The sequence below is a fragment of the Lemur catta genome, chromosome 12 (assembly GCF_020740605.2).
Source record: "Lemur catta isolate mLemCat1 chromosome 12, mLemCat1.pri, whole genome shotgun sequence".
NCBI lineage: Eukaryota > Metazoa > Chordata > Mammalia > Primates > Lemuridae > Lemur > Lemur catta.
The window spans coordinates 64,483,043-64,497,822 of NC_059139.1; the positions used below are offsets into that span (position 1 = coordinate 64,483,043).

Consider the following 14,780-nt stretch of genomic DNA (forward strand, 5'->3'; position numbering starts at 1 on the left):
AATTTTTGAAAAGAATTTTTAAAACTTTCAAGCAGTGGCGACACTGTAAGAATTACCCTGCAGGTTCCCAAGGCCATCACTTTGAAAGAGATGCCATTCATTTGAATGCCAGAGTTACATTGTGTTTGCTTTAAAAAAAAGTAGACATTTTATGATAATATCTTAAAAGATAGCATGTAAGAAAAAAAAGACTACAATGTTAGCTAGAAAAATGTAGCACCCTGATTCAGAGTCCTGTGACCATGAGGCACCGCAAGTTAAATTTATTTTGGGTCCACTGATTGTTCCTGATAAAATACTCAATGTAAATTTATTTAATTGAAAAATGTTTTGTTGGTTCCCCTGCTAGAACCAACACAAGTCAGACTTGTACTTAGAATCTGAGATTATATAGTTGATTGATACGGAAGAATATAGGAATGGTTCACAAGAGAATTACAGAATAACTAATTAGGAACAAAAGCCTGTGAAGAAGGTTTTAACAAATAATATTTTAGAATCCAGATAAAGGGTAGGTAGTTAAGTGGCTGCTGATTTACAGCACAATATGGTGTGTAATGACTAGGTATTTTTCTTTTTTGGTGAGTGAACAAAAAGAATGTCTTTTGGTGACATAAAAGAGATACAAAGATTAGCCATAAGGAGGCATTTTCTAGGAACGTGTGTCAGTAAGATGGTTATAGCTACCCACAATGGAAACCCCACTCAGCTGGCTGAAACCTGAAATTAGTTGTATTTTTACCTCAAATTAAGATTGTTTGGTGAAAATTATTTTACATTATGTTCACTTGAAATACTACTGACTTTGCTTGATTTTTGTGCAGAAATAATGTTTAATAAGATGATCTGCCTACCCACCCCATTCCACCAACATAAGGAGAGCTTTGTAGATATAAGAAGGCCTCTGTCTTCAGAAAATTAAAGGCACTGTTGATGAGGGCTTTGTAAAGAATGCAGAATACCAATGTGTTATTTTTCAAGACAGGCTAAATTCTGCATGAAAACTTTATTTGCTCTAAACCTAAAATGATCTTAGAAAAAGTAAAGGCAAAAGCTCAAATTAGAATTTATAGCATAATTTAGAGAACCCAAGCTTAATTTTTAAGTCACTGTATCTTTGGAATCAGTAATTCTTTACTCAAATTAAATTTTTATCTTATCTTCTGATGTCACTTTTATCAGGTGGAGCAAGTAATAGTTTTATTATTGTTTCTTCGTCTTTGACTCACAAGGAGATGTGGACAAGTCACATAACCTCTCAAAGCCTCCATTTCCTCTTGTGTAAAATGAAGATGTGAATACATGGTCTCTGAGATCTAAAATGTTTTCAATTAAGCTAAAATTACCTAAGTCATGTGTATCTGTGCATGCATGCATTTTTACATATATAGTATGCATGTATACTAAATACCCTTAGTATACACCTCTGTGTACATATATGTGCTCTATCTTCATTGGTAGGAAATTTGTGTTGCATGTTATGGAGAGTCACTGAAATGCCCTTTCAGGGTCACTGTACTTACTTCCTCAGTTACTGAGCGTGTTGGCTGCTGATGGTGCACAGTGGAGTCCCTTTCCAGGCTTTACTCTCTGCTGATGGCAGCTGCCTTGCCCAAAGTTAGGCCCCCTCCACAGGTGCAGCCCTTGTCTAATTACTGGTCATTTTAGGGATAAGATACAAAACTACGTTTCCCCCAATGTGGAACAACTTTAAAAGGCCATCTAAGCTCCCAAGCCCTGTGTAGGGCCAGCTGTGGTCTATGTCGCAACTGCACTGCCGTTCAAATTTTCCTCTCCCCAGTCCTGCATCCCTCGCCCCTGAGAAAAGTTGTTCCCAAGATCACCCCCGATGAACCTCCAGTACACCAGTCTCCATCTCAGAGTCTGCTTCCCAGGGACGCCAGCCTACAACAACATGCATTTCTGAAAATAAATTTACCCTCTTCTGACCTGGTGACCTGGCAGCCTTTTGAACAGTGACACATATGATATGGTTGTGAAGCAAAACAAAGCTAGCTGACAAATATGGGGCAGAGCACATATTTTTAGCCTTACAAGGAAGTGTTCTTGTAGATAGGTTGATCTGCCACCTTCCCAGCTGTAGTTCTATACATGGTGCAACCATGAGTCTTGGGACTTTTCACTTTTTGAATAAATACTTTTAAAAATTTTTTAATTATTATGGGTACGTAGTAGTTGTATATCTTGAGTAAATACTTTTTATTCTTTCAGATTTAAATTTTTTAATTTTAAAGAAAAAGAGTGACTGATCTCTGAAGTTCAGTGCTTTAGAGTCTAATGATTGAAATGTATGCATTAATAAGAATACACGTCCATGAAATTTACAAAGGGAGTGACAGTTTGAAGCCTTGAAATTGGTCAAATTGAGGGTTCGATTAAAATAAAACCATAAGGTTTATTCAAACTTTGTAAATATATTTCAAGTTTACTACAGAAAAAGTGCAAGTCTACTGTTTTCAGTGCTTTCTATGGCAAGCAAGTTGTTAAATTTGTAATCTTTTCTACCTGCCTAGAGATATTAATATTCTGGATGTCAAGGTTGTGTAGAAAAAAGCAGGCCTGCCATTATTGGGTGGTAGGTCTAATTTCTATAATATTCATTTACCTATTTTTAAATTCTTCTATTTTCTAAAATAGTATTTATTCTTCTTGCAGCGAATGCTTGTTTATTTAGGGACCTTTCTATTATCATTGATACTTACTATTCAGAGTCTAGTGGATAGTGGATGTACTGAATGCTCTTGTACTGTGGTTCTGGTATGAGTTCTTTGTTATTTAACGTTCAGATTGTCTACATTTTTTTTTGTTTAATTTCAAAGCTCTTTGTTTTCAAATTTGTTTTCTCAGAAGAATTACCTTGTACGTGCCCACTGTGTACCTCAGATAGAGGGAGCTGTGTTAGTACAACCGAAGGGATCCAACTTGCTAAAGAATTAGGAGCTACCTACCTTGAACTCCATAGCCTTGATGACTTCTACATAGGGAAATACTTTGGAGGAGTGGTAAGTGGAAATTCCTGTTATGTGTAAATCATTTTTTAGCCTTAAGTTATTTTCTAGAATATCAAATTAGAACTTCAGTTTTAAAAGCATGAGTAAAATCTTAACCTTGAGAAATAAAATGAGAGTAGTAAGTAGCAAAGGTTTTATTGGAGTAAAATTATAATTTTTTTCTCTAGATGAAATATTTTCTGTTGTCTAATATGATATTTTGGAATTTTTCGTTTGGTCACACTTGGCCAGTCTTTGTTATACATAGCAAAAACATGTTTACTTCCCCAAACCTGTGATGTCAGTTTTAGTAATAATCTTTATACGGCTGAACAAGCCTGGCAGCCTGAACCAGTGGGCCCTGGTTCTTTCCACCTACTAGTTGAAAAGAATAATTTTTCTTCCTCTATGTGTGCTTTGGCAAGATTTTATATCCTCCTAACCTTGTCATAGCTCAACCATGGTCAGAGGAACTACTTGTACAAATAGCTTCTTGTTGGATATGTGGGGAGCCAAGGTTTGCACGCGCGACTGCAGTGGCATTTACTGGGTCCTGCGGTCACTTTGAGGCTCATCTTAACACACAGCACCTACCCTGTAGGGTCCTCGGAGACTACTGTGGGGTTGTATCATTTCAGAATTTACTGACTTGGGAACTATCTTTCCAACCATCCAAAAAGTGAATCCTCTCAACAAACAAATCTGATGAACAATGATGAGAGGTTAAAACCAAAGAAAGCCCTACCCTCAGCAGGAGCACTTTGGCATCCTCCATCAGTTCCCTAGCTCTTCATCAAGTACTGTTTCCAATATGCCATAAGGACATCACAGATATTCCTGTTGAAATGTTGAGGTTTCTACAGATGACTACAGAAATTTTATTTGTTCTGGAGTTAACTACACTGGGTAAAATAAAGACCAAATATAAATGGTACTAATTTCTATCAAATACAAATGGCTATTTTCACCTAGTAATATAAACATTAATATTATAGCATTAAGGAAGATTTACTTACGATATTTATATTATCAATGACTGTCATATTTGACATATGAAAACTTTTGTCATATTTGTTTATAGTGATAAGCAGTGAGTGGAAAGACAGAGAGGTGAAATCTGACTTTCCTAGCAGATTATATTGTGGTGGCTTAAAAAAAAAATTTAATTTGGTCAAGAGTGATGCATTTCCCTGAAATACCTAGGGAGTTGGAGGGAAAAAGATGGTTTGGTTTTATTTGTTGAGAAGTTTCATTGGTTGGATTTGGTTTCATTTGTTGAAGAGGAGGCTGGTTCCTTAAGTCTCCTTGTTCCACATTCCAGGATCCTGAACCTGAAATCCTCAGGGTCATTTCTCCACCCTCCTGACTCCTACTTTCTCTTCTTTCTTTCTATTCTTTCCACTCCTTGTTTCTCTTTCTCTCTAACACCTATTATTGCAGTTAGGGTTAGAGGCACGATGAGGATTGAAGTTGTGATCAAGGTTGGGAGAAAGACATGGCAGTTTCTTTTTTCCTTAACTCAGGACTTGAGAATATGGAAGTAAGATTAGGATGATCTCTTTAGATACATTACTCTCTAGTAAAGTACAGTGGGATCTTGAGTGTAAGAAATAATGGCATTTGCAAGAACATGGATAGAGATGATAATGTTAGAATGAAAGGAGCATTTAAAATTTTGTGTTTAAGGGTCAGGGATGAAGGGCTGTGCAGTACTACCCACATCCCTGGGCAAGAGGGGCACCTGCCTTGAGCTTTAGAGCCCTCCATCTGCCCCTCCTCTAGTTGCACCCCTCCCCACAGGGCACACACAAGTCAGTGGAGCCAAGGGATGTACCCACCTGGAGCTGGTATCCCCCTTCTAGACCTATACCATTCAGTATGGAACCACTAGCCACATGTGGCTATTTATATTTAAATTAATTGAAATAAAATAAAAATCAATTGCTCAAGCATGCTAGCCACCTTTAAGGTGCTCTAGAGCTTTGTATGGCTAGTGGCTACTGAATTGGATAGTGCAGATAATACAGAACATCTCCATCAACACAGAAATTTTTACTGGACAGTGCTGTGACTATGCTTCTAAACCTGGAATGCCAGAGTTCTCGAACCACTGGTCCTCAGTCTGTTTCTTGGGCCTGTTGAAGACACTTTCCTGGGTCCATCCTCCTGAAAGTGGATCACATTGCTGGTGTGTGCACCCCTAGGCCTGAGAGGTGGCCAGGGAGACTATTTATGCGGAATGGGAGAGGGGAGAGTGGACAGAGTTTAGATGTCCATTTGGGTGCACAAAGCTCCTCCAAGCATGGGATGGAACAGGGTGAGAAAAGGCAGGGTGGTCTTGGGGCAGGAGTTAGGGACCAGCTCTCCCTGTACTGCATGAACCTCCAAGGAGTCTTGGAATTTAAATCTAAATCTGGCATGCCAGGCTTATATGATGATGTATTTGTCAAAGCAGGAGTATAGAATATCTTTTATGTAACAGTTTGTTTTCTTGATTTATAGCATTTAAATGTTTAGGTATATGGTGGGTGGACCCCCATTTGTACTTTTGCCCCAAGCCTTGCAAGGGAGGGCACAGGTCTGGAGCTATGTAAGTGCATGTGGATGAGATTTTTAATTGGTAAAGAACAGATTTCAAGAGAAAAAAAATGAAGTTTCCTAGCCAATAAGACCATTTATAGACATGGAACCAGATATGTTGCTGCTTTGAATTTCACTAGTATTAACTGCGGTAGTTGGGTGGCTACTCGCTGAGAAAATTACTGACAGCCATACAGTTGTGATGCTTGACTTTTTTTGATTATTCAAGAGAATAGGCTGGGGTGGAAGCATGTGCCTGTAGTCCCAGCTACCCAGAGGCTGAGGCTAGAAGATCCCTTGAGCCCAGGAATTTGAGTTCAGCTTGGGCAAAACAGTGAGACCCCATCTCTAAATAAAGAGAATAAACAATTTATTCTTGAATGGATTGTTTATTTGTGTGCAGGCAAGGCCCAATCTGTACCACTAGATACATTTTTTTAAATTAAAAAAATTGCTTACAGGTATTTGCTAATGCATACTTATACATAGCACTGACGTTTAAAACGTTTGACAAATGTGATTTGGGGTGTAAATTATCATGTTAGATTTGTAATTTTGTTGGACCTCTAATTAAAATTTGATTCATGTTTTAGTTGGAGTATTTTATGATTCAAGCCTTAAATCAGAAGACAAGTGAAAAGATGAAGAAAAGAAAAATGAGCAGCTCATTCCATGGAATTAGACCTCCTCAGCTTGAACAACCAGGTGCATTTATTAACCACTGTCTGGACATGCAGTAGACACTACAGACTGTTTCTCACAGGTCTTAGTGCAGTTGTTCTCAAATTTGAGTACGACCAGGACTTACCTGACGTTCTGATTCAGTAAACCTGGGAAAGGGCCTGGAATCTGCTTGATTAAACTTCCCAGGTGATGCTGAAGCAGATTGGTACTTAGGTCACATTTGAGAAATACTTTCTTAAAAGTTGAGCCTATAGCTTCTTAAAAATTGTGTGTGTGGTGGAGGTATTCTAGATTAAAGTCCGGTGCAAAATGACTACCAAATGCAATACGTGAACCTTGCTTGGATACTGGTTCAAAAAAACATCTAAATGATGTTCTTGGGACATGGGCAAAAGTTTAATATGGAGTGGAAATTAGATGATATTCTAGAACTACTGTTAATTTTCTTATGTATGATCATGGTGGTGTGATTAATAGGAGAATGTTCTTAGGAGATGAATGTGAAAGTGTTTTAGAGCCACAGTGTCCTGATGACTGCAGCTTACTTTTAAATGTTTCAGCTGTCTGTGTGTGTGTGTGTGTGTGTGTGTTTCTGTCTATCTAGAGATAAGGCAACATTAATGACAGAATGTTAATAATTGCAGGATCTAAGTGGAGGATATATGTGTGTTCATTATGTCGTTCTTTCAACTTTTTTGAGTGTTTGAAAATTTTCTTAATACAAAATTAGGGGAAAATAAAGTTATAAATAAATAAATTATATCAACTGTTAATCTGAATTTTTTGCATAATTTTGTGATAGAAATAGTAGACTAGTACTCTGTCAGATCAGTTTGTTTTAGATATTGTTTTTAAAATGTAGACACTTGATAAATGTTGAATAAATGAATCTAAATAAAAATCAGGAAAATATAAATTAGAATGGGCTGGGGAGGTGGGGGGACAGGAATTTAAAAAAATTAAAACAGGAGGTCATTTCCAGGTTTTAAAAAAATGCAGATATAAAGCTGAGTGTGGTGGCACATGCCTGTTGCCCCAGCTGCTTGAGAGGCTGAGGTGGGAGGATCTCTTGAGCTCAGGAGTTGGAGTCCAGCCTGGGCAACATACTGAGACCCTGTCTCAATCTGAAGGAAAGAGGAAGGAAGGAAGGGAGGGAGGGGAAGGAAGGAAAGGAAGGAAGAAAGGAGGGAAAGAAAGAAAAGGAAGGAAAGGAAGGGAGGGAGGGAGGGATGTAGATATATGGACCATAAATGACATATATGGACCATAAATGATATATACCTGGCTTTGAACTTCCTGGTTTGCAAAGTGAAAGAGGAGACATAGTCTGTTATGTAGCAAACTTTGGGGACTTAAATACTTTCTGGATTAGAAGATGGGTCGGAAATGACCAAATAAACAGTGTAGATAGCTGGTTCTTAGTTCTTAATGATCAAGAAGAGAACACATCGTCAGAAAAATGAAACTATTGAAAAAACCAAAAAAAAAAAAAAAAGAAAAACACAAAAAAGTGAAAATATACCAGTTCCTCAGAGAAAGCAAAACATTCCTGTCATTTAGTGCTAAAAGAAATTTCTTGTGTGGGTCTTCATTTGAGCGCACTAGATAATATAGTGGACAGGGCCTTTGAAAGTGTCCCTTCAGCAAATGCAGTCTCAACTTTCACAAGGCTATTTCTTGTACCCTTCTGTTAAGAGAGCTGTGGGTATGAACATAACCCACAGGTCCAGGACGATACCGTCTGGTTATCCATTAGTTCTGGGTTGACTTGTTCTGAGGATGGAACCTGGGCTCTGGGGCACGTGGTGTTTAAGATTCTATGAAGGTGCCACAGTCAGCGGAAAAGGGAATGTCCTGGGATATAGAGCAGGGAGCGCCTGGCCCCCAAAGGGCCTTGTTATTGTCCATTATATAGACTGGGGCTGGCTTTAGAATAAAGGATTTTCGTTGCTAAACAAGTTTGAATTCCACTCATTTAGATGCTTGCGTATCCTTCAAGCGACCTTTTACAAATATCACTTTCCCCAGCTTGTCTTTGGATAAAAATGAGACAACAGACGTTTTGCAGTTAAGGTCTGTGATGAGGACCTGCCGTGTGGATATTCTGAATTGGCTGAGGGCTACTCTTTGTTGGTGATCAAGCTGTAAATGGAAATTAGTCAGCACTTTCCCTGAGGTGTGCTGAGTGCAAAGAGCTGGTTCTGGGAAGCATATTGTTTTACCAGGAGGAAAAAATTACTAGTTTTATGATCTAAATAAAACGATCAAAATGGTTGCAAACAATAGAGCTAAGACCTTGAGGCCTGGCTTGAGAAGTTGTAGAATTTTAACAGCTTAGCCCTCTACCTCCACTTCCCATCCCAGGAGGGAAAGGACTTCAAATAGGAGGATGGGTTCTTCAGAATTTACTCAATACTTTATTTGAATTTTTTTTTTAACCAGAGAGAAGTAAAGAATGATGATTACCAAAATACTAAAGTTCAATATTTGGAGAAATATTTTATTTTGGGACACACAAAAAATGAGAAGTGTCATTTTATTGCTCTTTATGTCAGTAGGTTTTTCATTTATACTATAAAATGTAAATATAGTATTAGCGTGTGTATGTTATAAAATTCTATAATCCCTGAATAGTTTATATATATTTATAAATTAGGTTAAGTTATACAAAATTGCTGCTTTCGTAGGTCAGAAATGGTCAAATATTGGCAATTTCTTATGATTCAACCTAATATTGTTTTTAAAATATTGTTTTGTTATATTAAAATAAACCTGAAATTATTGGATTAATAGACCTAAAGAGGAATTTATCATTTTTATTTTATTTTTTGAAACAGAGAAAATGCCTGTCTTAAAGGCTGAAGCATCGCATTATAACTCTGACTTAAATAACTTGCTGTTCTGCTGCCAGTGTGTGGACGTGGTATTTTACAACCCAGATTTAAGGAAAGTCGTGGAGGCCCACAAGATCGTTCTCTGCGCTGTAAGCCATGTTTTCATGCTGCTTTTCAACGTGAAGAGTCCCACTGACATTCAGGATTCCAGTATTATCCGAACTACCCAGGACCTCTTTGCTATAAACAGAGACACTGCATTCCCAGGTGCTAGCCAGGAGTCCCCGGGCAACCCGCCGCTCCGAGTCGTCGTTAAAGACGCCCTCTTCTGTTCCTGTTTATCAGATATTCTGCGCTTCATTTATTCAGGTATCTTGTCACGGGGTTCTGGTTACTTACACTCTCTTAAGCGTTTGAAATGAAGTATGCCTGTGGTCCTCAAGAGGATTGGTTTGTTTTACAGTGATCTTTTTCCTACTGTCTGAGGTGAAGATTATACGTGAAATAATACAGCTTTATATATAGGAATTGGTCCAAACTTTGTCTTCCTTACAAATTTACTTGCCTTTTTTATCTGCCAATTTTAAAAATTGTGTTAAAATACACATAATATAGAATTTACCATTTTAACCATTTTTAAGTGTAAAGTTCAGTGGTATCAAGTACATTCGTAATGTCATGCAACCATCACTACCATCCATCTCCATAACTCTTTTCCTCTTTAGAACTGAAACTCTATACCCATTAAACAATAACTCCCCATTGCCCTCTTCCCCCAGACCCTGGCAGCAGCCGTCCTGCTGTCTGTCTCTATGATTTAGCCTACTCTAAGTGTCTCATATAAATGGAATCATACAGTATTTGTCTTTTTGTGACTGGCTTATTTAACTTAATATAATGTCTTCAGGGTTCTTCCAAGTTGTAGTATGTGTCATAATTTCATTCCTTTTTAAGGCTGGGTAACATTGTACTGTATGCATACACCACGTTTTGTTTATTCATTCATCCATTGATGGACACTTGGGTTGCTTCCACTGTCTTAGCTATTGTGAATAATGCTGCCATGAACATGGCTGTACAAACATCTCTTTCAAGATCCTGCTTTTAATTCTTTTGAGTATATACACAGAAGTGGATTGTTGGATCATACAATAATTCTATTTTAAATTTTTTAAGGAATTGTCATACTATTTTTTTGCAGTGGCCATACCGTTTTATATTCCTACCAATAGTGCACAAGTGTTCCGATTTCTCCACATCCTTGCCAACACTTGTTATTTTCTTGCTTTATTTATTTTTTGAGACAGGGTCTCACTCTATTATTTCCCAGGCTGGAGTACAGTGGCACAATCATGGCTCACTATAGCCTCAAATTCCTGGGCTCAGGAGATCCTCTCGCCTCAGCCTCCTGGGCAGCTGGGACTACAGATGCGTGCCACCATGCCTGGCTAACTTTCTTTTTTTATTTTGTAGAGATTGAGTCTTGCTGTGTTGCCCAGGCTGGTCTCAAACTCCTGGCCTCAAGCAATCCTCCCCCCAGGTCTCCCAAAGTGCTTGGGATTACAGGTGTGAGCCACCACACCTGGCCTATTTTCTGTTTTTTTTTGATAGTAGCCATTTTAATAGGTGTGAGGTGGTATCTAATTGTAGTTTTGATTTGAATTTCCCTGATGATTAGTGATGTTGATCATTTTTTCATGTGCTTATTGTACTTGGTTTTAAATCTACTTGTAAAAATAATAATCTGAGCAGGTATGTTAATATTTTTTTTAAATCCAAAATATGAGAATTTATTGTCCAGTTTAACTTTAAAGAAATAAAAATTTTCAAGAGTATATTAAATCACATGTCTACACTTTAAAACTTAGATACTTACTCTTTGGTTTGTCTCATATATTTTGGAGGAAATCAAGGAGAGAAATTGCATTCAGTTTAGGAACTGGAAATCAGTATCTAAAGTTAGTTGAGACCTGATCAAGTTTGGCTATGACTATCTTAGATGTTACTTTTTTCCCTTACTGTGCCCTTTGTTTTTAAGATTCAGCTTATCAATTACTTTACTTTTTGTCCTTTTAAAAACTCAGTAGCAACTATATTCTAAAGAATAGAAGTTATGAGTCATTTTAGCAAATGAATTGAAGGCCTTGCATCTAAGTGTTCCCAATAAGAATACGAAAGAATGGATGTAAAATGATTTTTAAAGTAAGCATTTATATGTAAGTTTTCTGAGAGCTCTGTTCTTTAGTTTTCTTTTCCTACTTGGAATCATGTACTAAGGTCACTCCTCTGGAATGTATCTGGAGAAACATTTATAATCTGTTTTTAGGCTTCAGATTGGAAACAGATAAGTTTATAAAGGTTTGCAAATAAAACAAGAATCATATAGGTAAGAAAATTCAGGGTAGCCATTCATTTAGATGGTTAATGTTAAAAATAAGATTTGGGTTGTGGTTATATCATTTTATAAGTTAAAATATAAATTATGGTTTTGAAAAGTACAGTTGCAGCATGAGATTTAGGTGGATAAAACATATATATTGGAGTAGAATGTGGTGGTGGGTCAGTGAGTATTAGCTGGGAAAAGGCATAAATAAGCCCCTGTACAGTACCCACCCAGCACACGGCCTTCAGCATGGAAGGTCCTCCGTAACTTTCCTTTCAGTTAAGGAGTAGGCTCTCCGAGCAGGGACTCATCATATGAATGAGCCAGACTAGTCAAGGACTTCATTTAGTACTACAGATTTTAATGTTTAAACTTAGAATCTCACAGTTCAGAATTTAAGACTCATTTTGAAAAACTAACATGTTTACATGTCAAAAAAATAAATGTTTTTAATGCTATGTTTAAGGAACTGTGAAGCATATGTTTGACTTTTCTTTTTGATGATTTTTCTGTTGAAATTGTATGAATTATTTAGCAAGTTTGCCACAATTTCCACTGAATACTTTCAAAGACACATGGACATTCTGAAGTCAGTTATATCCTCTTTAATATGGTAGCAGTGAAATAGCTAGATGTATCTCCAGTGACTGGACCTGCCTAGGTTTCTCCTACAGAGTGATTTTTTGGAAACAAAGGGGAAAGAATAAAAGTTCTCCTTGTACCCCGCACCCCTTCCCCAGAGTCGTTTACCTGTTATAAGTTTTGTGTGTATTCACTCTGATACTATTTAAAGAGATTAGTATACTGGGGAATTTTGCATTAATGAAAATGCACTCTTTGGTAGCTGCTCTTTTCTAGGGACTGCAAGTATTTCCCATGGCTGGAGCAGGCAGTGGGATGGCTGGCGGGAGATGTGGCGGGTGAGGCCTGGGGAAGTTGTTCCTGCTGTTCTTAGAACCTGTGGTTGAGTTTTAAGCATGATCAGACTGGGCTTTAGGAAGCTCATCTCTGGTGATGGTGGGAGGATAGAGTCCAGTCAGGAGGCCCCATCACCCTGGTGACCACCCTCAGGAGGCCCTCAGACAATGGGTGGTCTTGCCGGTGGCTCTTTGTCATGTAGACCTATGCTTTGCAAACCTTAAAGTATTTACAGATCACCTGGGGGTCTTATTAATGTGCATATTCTGATTCAGTAGGCCTGGAGTGGGGTGGGAAATTCTGCATTTCCAACAGTCTCCCAGGCGGTGCTGCTGCTCTGGACCACCAGAAACACCTGCTTTTGGAAGAACTGGAAACCAGTGAATTAGGGCCTAGAATTCAATACAGAGGCTTGGCCTGGGAGAGGAACCCAGTAATCAGTTTAGGGCCCATCGTCAAAATGGGGTGAGCTGCAAGGCTGACTGATGCAGAGCTATTTGGAGCTGGGGCTCTCGGTGCACTGTTGTGTCCCCTGCCTAAAGTGGGGGAAAGTGGATGCTTGGCAGTTGGGTGGAAACTAAGTGAGCCTGGAACGGGGATTAGAGGGCAGACGGGCGTGACGGTATGGAGAGCTTGCTGAGCTACAGGTCCTCAACCAGTTCAGAGTACCGGCTTCTTAACCTGACACTGAACTGTCCATTTCTGCCCCGATCTCTCCTTGCATACCACCGCCAAGGCCGGAGGTGGTGTTGGGTATGAGTGGGGCACAGACCATTGACCTGGGGCTGCAGAGAGACCCTGACGCTGGTCAAGGAGAAGGGAAAATAACTGGTTCTGCAGGTACCAATTAATTATTCACAGATTATAACCCATGACTCAAGCACAAGTTATCTTTTAAGTTATGCTGTAAAAAATATTAAAGCTGTATCTGCACAGGAAAGACAATTTTAAAAAATGCAGAATATTTGTTATGAGAAAAAAAAAATCACCCAGATTCCACTATCAAAAGAAAATGTGTAAACATTGATGTTTTGTTTTACCCTATGGTCTTTGTGTGTGAATAGTTACTGTTTAAAAAAAAAATGTTTTGTGTTTTTTTTAATCCAACAAAAATTTTAAACCTACATTTTTCTCAAAGACTTCAATACAGCAACCAGGCTTCTTTTTTGTTTTAAATTTTAAAACCTTTGAAGAGAACACAAATTTTAAGACACAGTAATGCACTGTGGCCTCCCCTTGGGTGATGTTAGAGAACCACTGGGGACAGGAGCCCTTTGTTTGTGTGCACACCAGATGGATTGGTCGTGCAGAGGTAGAACTAGCTCCATCCATGACGTGCAGTGCTCAGGAACATTTGTCCTGAGCAAACATGGGCTAGAAAACCATAAAAACCCCATCTCTTGTCCCTTTTAAAAAAAAAAAATGAACCAAATTATAAAGACTACTTTCATTCTTTTTAAATAACACTCATTTTCTAACTTTTAGAAATTTGAAATTTTGTATATATTGTGTCACCATGGACATTTGGTCCCGTATTTGGGAGAGACATGTTTAATAATCCAGTTAACATTTTACACCCATACATAAGGCTTCAGTTTATTTTCCTATTCAAGTTTTTGAGTAAATAAACAGAGTCAAGACATGTCTGTTTTCTATATGTCAGTTTTCTATTGGATAACAGCAAACACTGCATAATGCATAAGTACTTAATGATTAACCCTAAAGAAGGAGTAAAATCTGCAAGGTGAGGCCAGCAGTTTGCTAGTCTTCAAGCAGTAATCCTCACATGGCATACAATTGTCACATTCTTACAATACTTGTTACAGTCTTATGCTTGTAAATTCCTGAGTCACATGATCTTAGATGGTTAGGAATTGAAATGTTTGTAAGAGCCTCAAGAATTTAGCTTTCAGTTCTTCCCGCTACAGATGGCCCTTAGAATTTCACATCACTCACTGAAAAGCTGCCAGAGTGGATGAATAAGTGGAAATAAGCTTTCATCTTCAGTTTGCATGGTATTGTCCAGATCTTGGAATTACTCTGTGGCATGCTCTTTTCTGCATTGCGTAAAAACACAGCCTGGTGTACATCAGTATATCGTGCTCTCTAAAAGTCTAATTAAGTGGTTCGAGGAGTTACACAAAGAAAATCCCAGTCAATAGTGCAAGATAAATAAGCTCTAGAGATCTGTTGTATGATGTCATGCTGTCGTGCCTATTAACAACACTGTATTATGTACTTAAGAATTTGTTAAGAAGGTAGATCTCATGTTAAATGTTTTCACCACACACACACATACACAAAAGGGAATTCCCAGCCTAAGGATTATTGCTTTATTAGGGCGTAAAGGTGTCAGAGATGACTTGAGTA

General features: G+C 38.1%; 1 protein-coding gene across 2 annotated transcripts in view; it reads left to right on the forward strand.

The window, feature by feature from the left end:
* RHOBTB3 (Rho related BTB domain containing 3) overlaps positions 1–14,780 on the forward strand; it is a 54,638-nt gene that overhangs the window by 11,665 nt on the left and 28,193 nt on the right. For both annotated transcript variants that reach the window (XM_045566361.1, XM_045566362.1), the window contains exons 4-6: positions 2,869–3,023; positions 6,185–6,296; positions 9,113–9,478. In XM_045566361.1, coding sequence (XP_045422317.1) covers positions 2,869–3,023; positions 6,185–6,296; positions 9,113–9,478 — 633 coding nt within the window. The remainder of the gene's footprint in view (positions 1–2,868; positions 3,024–6,184; positions 6,297–9,112; positions 9,479–14,780) is intronic.